General features: G+C 42.8%; 1 protein-coding gene across 1 annotated transcript; it reads left to right on the top strand.

Moving 5' to 3' along the window:
- The first annotated feature begins 1,347 nt into the window (after positions 1–1,347).
- Positions 1,348–10,707, top strand: zbtb1 (zinc finger and BTB domain containing 1). Its single transcript, XM_042389719.1, has 2 exons — positions 1,348–1,939; positions 5,034–10,707. The coding sequence occupies exon 2, from the start codon at positions 5,038–5,040 to the stop codon at positions 7,099–7,101; it is 2,064 nt and encodes a 687-aa protein (XP_042245653.1). The 5' UTR covers positions 1,348–1,939; positions 5,034–5,037; the 3' UTR covers positions 7,102–10,707.

Raw genomic sequence — 10,707 nt, 5'->3', positions numbered from 1 at the left:
AGATTTTACAGCTTTTAATTTGTCTTTAAATGCCAGAAAAAAAATGTCATTGGTTCATTTTCATTTTTAAATGCATTAATAGTTGTTTTTAATTTAGAAGATCTTTGTGTTTTATATTAAATACTAATTTCAATCAAACATTCTCAACATCGTTTCGAGTTTCTAAATTGAATTTTTCAATATATATATATATATATATATATATATAATCATACATTAATATCAGAACAATGATTTTCCTTTTTGTAGTTTTTTCAGTATTTGTTTTTTCTGTTTGTGTGAAAATGTTTCATGAAAATATAACAGAGTGAGCTATCCTGCGTCTTTGACCTGAAAACATTTGTGGTTCCTGAAAATCAGCTCAGAGTGAGACCTGCTATCTGGTTGCTCCTCTCTGAGTGGACTCAGCCCGTCAAGTAAACAGAAATAATACGCGACACTTCCTGTTCAGATTTTCAAAATAGTATATTTGAGATTGTCAAATATAAAATTTAAATATTTTTAATATTTTTTACAGCTATGTTTATATTTATTATATATACAAAACATATCATATATATCATATATAAGGATTGTTAACTTACAACTTTAATGTCGCCGCTAGTTTAAACAATTATTATTTAAACACACTGTATATGTAAAGCCCAACTGGGGACAAGAGTTGAAAATTAGCAACAGCTATAAACTTTCTGTGCAGCACATCAGTTTCATGTTCTGTACTGGAACTATGTTAAATTGCATCGTCCCTATCAAATAAAATAAAAATTAAATAAAATAAACGTAATACGTAGTGTTTTATTTTCAAAGGAATTCATTTTTTAAATTGTAATGTGTGCATCTACAATGTTTACTGTTGATATTATTATAGTTATTACATTGTATTTAAGTGTATATACATAACATTTAATAATTGTAATCCCATCACCTCCCAATTGCAATAAAATATAATTACTAAAAACATGCAGTATCGTTCTTCCAGAGGGAAAACATGATTTCAAACTTACTTATCTTGTTCAACCTCTAAAGTGTATCCTGCTGCAAGAAGACACCAGTCACAGAAAATCATTATACAAAGTGAAGAGAAAACACTGTGAGAGCTGATTATGAACCACAGTCTCTCCAAGTGTAAAAAAAAAATGAACAGAAATATTTATTTATTATCTGTTGAACTGCAGCACTGAAACAAATCACAGGAAAAGCAAATGTATTAGCTGCAAAAAAAAACCCTTTAATTTAGCAAATAAAATTTAACTTAAAACACAAAACTCTGAGAAACAAGATTAAATTTGGGTCCTCAGCTTTATTTATTTATTTTTTTTTTTTTTTTTGTGAAGGCACCTGAAACATATGGGGGGAAAACAACAGCCAATAATACACCAACAACCTACATGAATGAATAAAAATGTATATACGTTAATTGGTCTTATTGTTTTTGTACATATTCATGTTTCAGCAGTTATTTGTTTTATGAATTCATTAGTCTATATAAGTATGTTGTTATTATGATCATATAATACATTAATAAATGGCTGTGCTCAAAGTACCAAATCTTATTTGGAAATAAACGCTTTAAAAATAATAAGACATGTTGTGTTTTTACGTGAAGTAATTATGGTTTTAGAGAAAACAAACTTTCTTTCTTTCAGACTTCAAAACATTTAAACCAGCAGAATGAAGAGATGAACTTTATTCCGAAGGCCACCATTTCACCGGAAGACTTCTATTTTGTGTTGTCGTGATTTCCGCTGTGACGGAGCGGCAGTTTCTGCGGAAGTTGTTTCGTCCTGCAGCAGCAGCAGTAGAAGAAGAAGCAGCAGCAGCAGCAGCAGCAGAAGAAGAAGAAGAAGAAGAAGAGGCTTCTCCTGCGTCTCCTCTGCCCGCCGGACCCTCCGCGCTCTCCGCCGCCAGCAGCAGCTCCTCCGCGGGCCTCCGTCTCACGGTGAGTCGGCGGGTGTGTGCTCGGCGCTCCGGGCCTTCTGCCCGGGAAGAGTCAGAAAAAATCCCCCGCGGCCTGCTGCGCTCCGTGCGAGCTGAATGCGGGTGGCAGTGCGGGGGCGGCGGGCTGTTTGCGGGACAGATATGGCTGTACGGCCGTCAAACTTACAGCACGTAGAACGTACGCTTCCGGCCAGGGTTTTCAAGATAAACGTGACGTGTTAACAAAAACAACGGTTTCTAACGAGTTTCACCTTAAAGTAAACATCTTATTATTCGTGTAAATGAAAACAAACTAATGTTTACTTTGCTGTGTGTTGCTGAATCAATCACAGAGGCCTCCTGCCGGCCTGTTTCATCTCCTGTCAGGCGTCACAGTATTTAGTTTGGAGGGATAAACGCAGTGACGTCCGGTTGGTTTGATGCTAGCAGCAGTTAGCTTATTAGCTGTAATCTCCATTTTAGCTCGTCCGGCCTCTCCCTGCTCTCTGTCGGCTCTCTGCGGGACTGACAGCCGCTGAATGCGGGAATGTCCGCGGCGGGCCTGCGGGGGGGTTGCGGGGAGGGAGGGGTTACACCTAAAACACCTCAGATACATTACTGCAGTAAAAGTACCAACACAACACTGTAATAATACTCCATTACAAGTAAAAGTCCTGCATGTAAAATCCTCCTACAGTATTACAGTATTATGGGCTTGATGTAGTATAAGTATTGCAGTAAAAGTACATAAGTATTATGAGCCTGATGTAGTTAAAATATTGCAGTAAAAGTACATAAGTATTATGAGCTTGATGTAGTTAAAGTATTGCAGTAAAAGTACATAAGTATTATGAGCTTGATGTAGTTAAAGTATTGCAGTAAAAGTACATAAGTATTATGAGCTTGATGTAGTTAAAGTATTGCAGTAAAAGTACATAAGTATTATGAGCTTGATGTAGTTAAAGTATTGCAGTAAAAGTAGTGGTTTGGTCCCTCTGACTGATATATTATTATATATGACATCATTAGATTATTAATAGTGAAGCATCAGTGTTAGAGCAGCATGTTACTGTTGTAGCTGCTGGAGGTGGAGCTAGTTTACACTACTTTATATACAGTTAGCTAGTTGTACTTAGTTACTTTCCACCTCTGCAGTTTGACATCTGGGAATAATAATGTCAGCTGTACATGTTTCATTAGAGCTGGTGCAGTAAAACAAACATATATGTTAAAGGGAAAGTTTTACAAAAACCGAACCGTAGAATCTGGGACAGTTGACTGGTTCCTGTGGTCTCAGTGTGTTCGTCTCATGTCTGAGAATATATTCAGACACAGAGGAAACATCTCTAAAATATAATTAATCCTCTCTGAACATCTGGATGAAAGAATGTTTGTTCTACTGCACCATGAAGAAGATTTGTAACCTGTTTCCCCAAGTTGTGACTCTGTTTCCTGTCCAGGAAGCTGCCGCTTTCTCAATTAATCGATCAGTTGTTTGGTCCTTAAAATGTCAGAAAACAGTGAAAAATCAGTGTTTCCCAAAGCTCAAGATGCAACTGAAAAGATCTTGTTTTGTCCACAACCTAAAAATATTCAGTTTACTGTCAAAGAGGATAAAAGACACCAGAAAATATTCACATTTAAGCAGCTGGAATCAGAGAAAAATAGTTGGTGATGAGTTTTCTGTCGATCAGCGACAAGCATCAGGAAGCCAACAGCTGGACTGACACATGAGAAAGTCCTCATCTGGCTAAAATACTTATCAACTCTGAGCTTTTAACTCAAAATGCAAATCATGTTTCCTGTGAGGCCTGTAGGTCATCATCACTGTGACGTCACACTGAGACAGATTAACGTTCAGTTAACAGTCAGACGTTTGTCGTGTTCTTGTTTACGAGGATCACAGTCACACACAGATATGAATGAAAAAGCCTGTAAGCTGTGGGATGACGTAATAACACATTATAAACATAAATCACAGCAACACAATAACCAGAAATCTACACAAAACAAGCATGAAACGAGTGTAAGTGCGTATTATTGTTCACTATGATCTATGTTCAGAAAACAGTATTTATGAATTTTGAAATAACAATCCAGGTGCGACAGTAACTTCCCGACATACAGTATTAAATCACTCAGTGGTGAAGAGGCTGCAAATATGTGTTAAATATGTGGCCAGTGCCTAATATATATATATATGAATATAGTGTCCAATAAGAAAACAGAGTAGAAGAGCAGAATGTACATTTTTAGTTTTCATGTGTTCGGTATATTTCAGGTTTTCTCAGCAGCTTGTATCCATCCTACATGCTTCACACCGAATATTACGCAGCAATAAAGCTGGTTATTATGTGGATATTATGTATATGTGAATGTACTTTAATCACAACACTGTTATCTCTGAGATCCCTTCAACGTATTCTGCAGAATGAATCTTTATTAAATGTCCACCCGACAGCCATTGGTGTATTTAATTCAAACAGCAGTCACTCAGTTTACCATCATATTTGCCAGAAAAACAGCACATCCTCACTCTGGAGAAGCTGGAAGCAGTGAATGTTTGGCATTTTTGGTTAAAAAAAAACAAGGAATAATTTTCCAGCGATAGATAAATTGTTGCAGCTGTGCTCAGATTAGACACCAGCAGCCTTTTTTTAATCCCCTGTAGTCTAGTTTCTCTTCCTCCTCTCTTCTTCTGCTCCTTCAAATCAGTGAAATAACACCTGGCTGGTCGTCTTATCATCGCCGTCGCCTGTTGTTTCACCTCCAGCCTCCAGAGCTTCAGGCCACCTCGTCATAGATGCTTCCTGTTGAACTCTTCAGTAAAAACAGAAGTAACTCTGGATGTTCTTCAGAGAGTAAATGTCTTCTGAATGAACTCTGATTAATAAAGTTTGATGAAGCGGCGGCTAAATGACTGAAGTCAGATCTCTTAATTATTCAGGCCTGATCTTGAGTCATAGCAGGACTGAGATCTGTTGTCACTGAGCACAACCAGCCAAACGTTATGAAATACACTGCAACGCAATAAAAGTCGACCACAGAGAAACCTCACAGCAGAAAGAATGCAGATGTTTCATTTCTCTCTTCATGTCCTCCTCTGTTGTCTGCAGGGCGATGGCGAGGCTGAGCCACAGCGATCATGTCCTCCAGCAGCTCAACAACCAGCGGGAGTGGGGATTCCTGTGCGACTGCCTGATCGCCATCGGTGACATCTACTTCAGGGCGCACAAGGCCGTCCTCGCGGCCTGCAGCTCCTACTTCAGGATGATGTTTATCCGCGACCAGCAGGGGGCGGGGCGGCTGGACCTCAGCAACATGCAGATCAGCGCCGAGTGCTTCGACCTCATCCTGCAGCTCATGTACCTCGGACGCATCGTCGTGGGGAGCTACGAGTTCGATGAGCTTAAGGCCTCTATGGCGTACCTGCAGATGTACTACATCCCCGACTCACTGGAGGATCTCAGGGACATCAGGAGCTCCAATCTTACGCCGTCCTCTTCGGCCTCCTCGTCCTCCTCATCCAGCTCCTCCACTGGTCCCGCCGGCGGGAAAATGATGTTTGGAGTGCGCATGTACGAGCAGCAGAGGCCTGCTGCACCAGAAGCAGAGCGTTTACCAAAAACTGTCAGCAGCACCGCCGGACGTCCAGCTGTTCCTGCGACCACCAGCAGGCCAGTGGTGGCGGAGGAGGTGGTGGTGAACACCCCTCTGATTGTGGCGCCGCCAGTCGTGGACGGAGTAGTCGACCAGCCGTGTGACTTGAGAAAGAGATCCGGCGGGAGGAGTTCGACTCTTAAAGACCGTCCTCGATTCGGCCGCACCTACACCTGCGACGACTGCGGCTTCGTCTTCAGTTGTGAGAAGCTTTTGATTGAACACATCCTGACCTGCACCAACCGGAAGGCCTATCACCCGCAGAGAAGTAACATCGAAGGCGACAACGACTCCAGTAAGGCCGAGAGCTCCGCCTCTGAGAGCACGGAGGAACACAGGGTCATCTGTAAAGGCGAGGAGGACTGGCCCGAAGCCAAGGCGGACTCTGACCCCACCATGAGGTCATCGGCAGCAGGAACAGATGGCGGGCCCGGGTCCACCAGAAGCATCTCCATCAAAACAGAACCAGAAGAAAGTGTGTTCCCTGAGATAGAGGTGGTCCGAGTCGGTGAGCACGCCAGCAGAGACTGTAGCACACGATTCAGTGACGCCACACGAAAAGACTTGCTGAGGGAGAAGACGGGATCGGACCGCGAGCCAGAGCCTGGCGTCTCAGGTTTAGAGAACAACAGTGAGCCTTTCGAGGGTCACATGTCCAGCAGCGATGATTCAGGAATCCCAGCGAAGCTCCGGAAGGTCAAAGACGAGAAGCCAGACACCGACTGTTCCCCCTGTGAACTGTGTGGTGCTTTGTTAACGGAGGAGGACAAGTCTGCTCACTACCTGTCCAATCACATGGGCCATATTTGTGCCTGTGGGAGGTGCGGCCAAGTGCTGATCAAAGGTCGGCAGCTTCAGGAGCACGCGGAGCGCTGCGGCGAATCCCACGGCGGCGAGTCAGACTCCCACGGGGAGGACGAGGTGTCGCTGCTGGAGGAGCCACAGGGGATGGAGGAGGGCCTGCTGGAGGCGGCCGACCTGGCCTGCCCTCACTGCGGTCTGCTGTTCCAGAACGAGAGCCTGGCGTTGGAGCACGCTTTGGCCTGTCATGACCCGGAGCTGTTTCGCCCTGTGCTGCTGGAGGAAGGCAGCGAACCGGATCACCGCCGCAAGCACTTCTGCAGCATCTGCGGCAAAGGCTTCTACCAGCGCTGCCACCTGCGGGAGCACTACACCGTCCATACCAAGGAGAAGCAGTTCACCTGCCAGACCTGCGGGAAGCAGTTCCTGCGGGAGCGCCAGCTGCGGCTGCACACTGACATGCACAAAGGCATGGCGCGGTACGTATGCCCAGTCTGCGACCAGGGAACCTTCCTCAAACACGACCACGTCCGACACATGATCTCCCACCTGTCGGCCGGGGAAACCATCTGCCAGGTGTGCTTCCAGATCTTCCCTGGGGGAGAACAGCTGGAGAAACACATGGACGTCCACCTGTACATCTGCGGCGTCTGTGGAGAGAAGTTCCGCCTCCGCAAAGACATGAGGAGCCACTATAACTCCAAGCACACCAAGAGACTATAGGAACGATCCAAACCGTCCTCTGCATTTATACTAGTTTGTTACTAAAAAAAAGCCATAAATGTGAGAACAAATGTATGCACTTGAACACCAAAAAGACAACTTTTTGAACTGCACTTTTAAAGTTTATGCATAACCTAAACAGGCGTTCACACTGCGAGCAGCGGGGCTGATGATTGGTTACTCTGTTATGACTCATCGTGGGTGGGTCCTCCGATGACATTGAGTTAACACAGCTCAAAACATGCATCACGTTTCACAGCTTTCAATCAGGATTTGATGAGACGTTTCCTTCCTGTCGGTCGTCAGATAAAAGCTGGAATCAACTTCAGTTGATGAAACAATCAAGTGTAGTAGCCACCCGTCACAGCTAACCAGCTAAATAGCTAACTAAGATGATGATTAGTACTTTGAATATTTATAAAGGAACTGGGATTTTATAAACATGATATTTACATTTCATGTTATTTGGGACATCAAACATTAACAGTTATCCATCTTTATTTTCCAGAGTCTGAAGTGATTCTTTAGATTGTTGCCTAACTATCCAAAAACCAAAAGAAATCAAATTTACTCTGACATGAAACAAGACAACGAGCAGATCCAGAACCAGTTTCCGAATTGTTAATAATAAATATTCTGTTACATAATCTGTTAATTGATAAATCGTTTCAGCGCTAGAATGTACCAAAGTCAACTTGGCAGGTGGAGAAAACCTGACTTATGATCAGATGAAACAGCACTGGACCTTAATGTTTTTTCTGGTGTTTTTCTCGACTTGCCTGCAGCCCTCAGGTCAACCGGCCTGTCGAGAAAATTCCCAGCATGCCCCTCTACGTGGCTGGTTTGCGATTGTGTTGCTCGCACTGTGAACGCACGGTGAGACCGGCAGAGAACTCCAAAAGAAAGCGACAGTGGCGTGTCATCAGAGTGCTGTTGGAAACGACGCTGCAGGAAAACAACCAAACTCTCGCTGTGACTCCAGATCATTTAAAGACGTCCACACTATACTGTAACTGGAGTGGTGAATGGAGGTGGTTGAAAATGAGGTTAAAATCAACAGCGGTGCTTCTATTTGCTCCAAACAACGCAACAGTTTTATCTGTGAGAAGACGCCCAGTTCAGTTTTGTTTTTTTGTGTTTTTTTTTTTTGGAGTGAACTGCCTGTCGAAGTGTCTGTCAGCGTTTCAGAGGGCTGCGGTGCCTCAAGCTTTGGGTCGACGTTTTCTAGCTTTGATGTCAACTTATTTCTCAGAATACTAAAGTCTCTGAAGACGAAACATGTTTTTAATGTTGTAGTTAGTGAGCACAGTTGGTGGAGTAAGACTGAGTCCTGTTTTCTGATTCTTTTGTTTTACAAGTTTGATAGCACACTGATTCATACTCTTCTTCCCTTCTTCAGTTATTGTGCGGCTTTACATTCACCGTGTCATGATGACACGACACTCGCTGTCCAAAATGCTCTGTGATTGGTGCCTTTACTGTAACGGTGGTGCGTCTCAGTCTTTTCCTTCCCGTCCTCTTCACAGTGATGCATAATGGGGAATGGACAGACAATTAATGAACTCTGTTCCACAGATTATAAGAAAATCCTGCAACAAAACACTAGAAACGGTCCGTCCGTTGGAACCAGCTCTGCACCATCGTGCTGAACTGGACTGTGCTGTTTTTAATTTTCTGTTAGACTTTGACTTCCTCTAATGCCTTATGAGTCATATAAAGATGTTTTCAGTGTAGTCGAGCTCCTGTCATTAAGGCTGTAACTTAATATAAAACCACACCACGTGTTCACAACTGACCCAAACCAGTTTCTAACCAACCAAACCATTAAAAAAAACCCGTCCCAAACCTGTTACAACTCAAACCATTTTAGAATCAGCCTGAACCAGTTCCGAACCGACCCCAACTATCATGAAGTTTAGAACAACCGCAAACGTTTTCAGATCCAGTCTAAACCAGTTTGAAACCAGCAAAAATCACAACAAACCCAACTACAATGTCCTCAGAACCAGTTCCAAAGCAACACTTACCCATTCAGAGCCAACCTAACCAGTTCAGAATAACTAACAAACTGGTTACAAAGTTAACTTCTAGTTCTGGACAAAACCGAGTGACCCTTTACTAGTTGACCATTGCAAACTCAACCAGCAGAAAAAAAGTTCTGAACCAAACTAAACCAGTTCAGACTCATCTAAAAACCAGTTCAGATACTGCCGAAACCAGTTCCAAATGGATGCAAACAAGACCTGACTCAATTCCAGACCCACCCAAATAAAACCAGTCAAGACTAAACCCTAACTAGTTAGAAGGCAGATTCAAGTGGAACCAGTTCTGGACCAACTCAGACCAGTTCAGATATGGTGAATTTCAAAACTGAATCAAGTGTAAAACCACAACAATCATTTAAGATCCATCACTAAACTGGTTAAAAATCAACCTCAATTAGTTCTGAACAAAACTAGTTTTGAATGAACAAGTTGGAAAACAAATGCAAGCCAGTTCAGAACCAGCTGAAACCATTTGAGAACTGACCCAAACCAGTTCAGAGCCAACTCAGATCCAGCATTAACCATTTTGGAACCAACTTTACCAGTCTGCAGCCAGTCTAAACCAGTTTCAAACAAACCCGGATATTTCAGAACCAATGTAAACTGTCTTAAAATCAGTTCGGACCCAACTCAAAGCACTTCACATTCAACCCAAACTACTTCCAACCAGATCAGATCAGCCTTAGTTCCCAGCTGACCCAAACAAATTTAGAACTCAAACGTTACTGATCCACTTGAAACTGTTATCAGGTCAGAAAAAACACTTCAGACTGAACATAAACTAGTTGGAAGACAAATGCAAACCAGTTCTGAACCAGCTGAAACTCTCAACAAACCCAAACTAGTTTGAAATCACTAGAAACTAGTTCAGATCCAACTCCAGTCACATCAGAACAACCTTAACTGGCCCAAATTCAGAAATAACCAGTTCAGGATCAACTTCACCAGTCAGACGGTTGAATTTCAGTTGAAGTTTTTATAATTACAGACTCATAAAAACGCCTCAAAGGAGACAAGACGTCACTTCATGTGACCGTAAATGTTGCCTCGCTTGCTTTCGTCCAGGATTATTCAGACAATCAGTTTTTAATGATGTTTCTCTATGTTTGGATTCACACTCAAAGTTTATTTTAATTAATGTGGAGACAAACTGACTTTATTCATGAGGCAGAATGCGTCTCTGACCTCCAAAAGTCAACTTCTTGTTTACTGTAAACTTACATGTGGGTTTGATGCATGTTTAACAGAACCTGGGACAAACTTCATCCAGTTCAAAATCAAACTAAATCAGTTTAAAACTGGATTGTGGGACTTTTGTCTCCCCATCCTGGCAGTGAGAGCAAAGGCGTGCAGCAGCTCTCATGGGCACCCTGAATAACGGGCACACAGAGGGCCGGTAAACACAGAGATGGTTTGATGGTCCACCGACCTACCAGGATTTGTCCCAGTATGCCCTGTGGCTAGTACACACTGGCTGTAACCTGCTGTTGCGGCTGTAAAACGGTGGATACATTGTTTTGAGTGTCACACAACCCCCATAAACTGATCAGAATTTGATCCA

Source organism: Thunnus maccoyii, chromosome 17 (assembly GCF_910596095.1).
Source record: "Thunnus maccoyii chromosome 17, fThuMac1.1, whole genome shotgun sequence".
In the NCBI taxonomy this organism is placed as follows: domain Eukaryota; kingdom Metazoa; phylum Chordata; class Actinopteri; order Scombriformes; family Scombridae; genus Thunnus; species Thunnus maccoyii.
Note: the sequence above shows the minus strand (reverse complement) of the source record. Positions and strands in the feature narration are given on the sequence as shown.

Excerpts from the sequence above, each read along its gene's own strand:
- zbtb1 (XM_042389719.1), top strand. The coding sequence starts at position 5,038 with ATGGCGAGGCTGAGCCACAGCGATCATGTCCTCCAGCAGCTCAACAAC.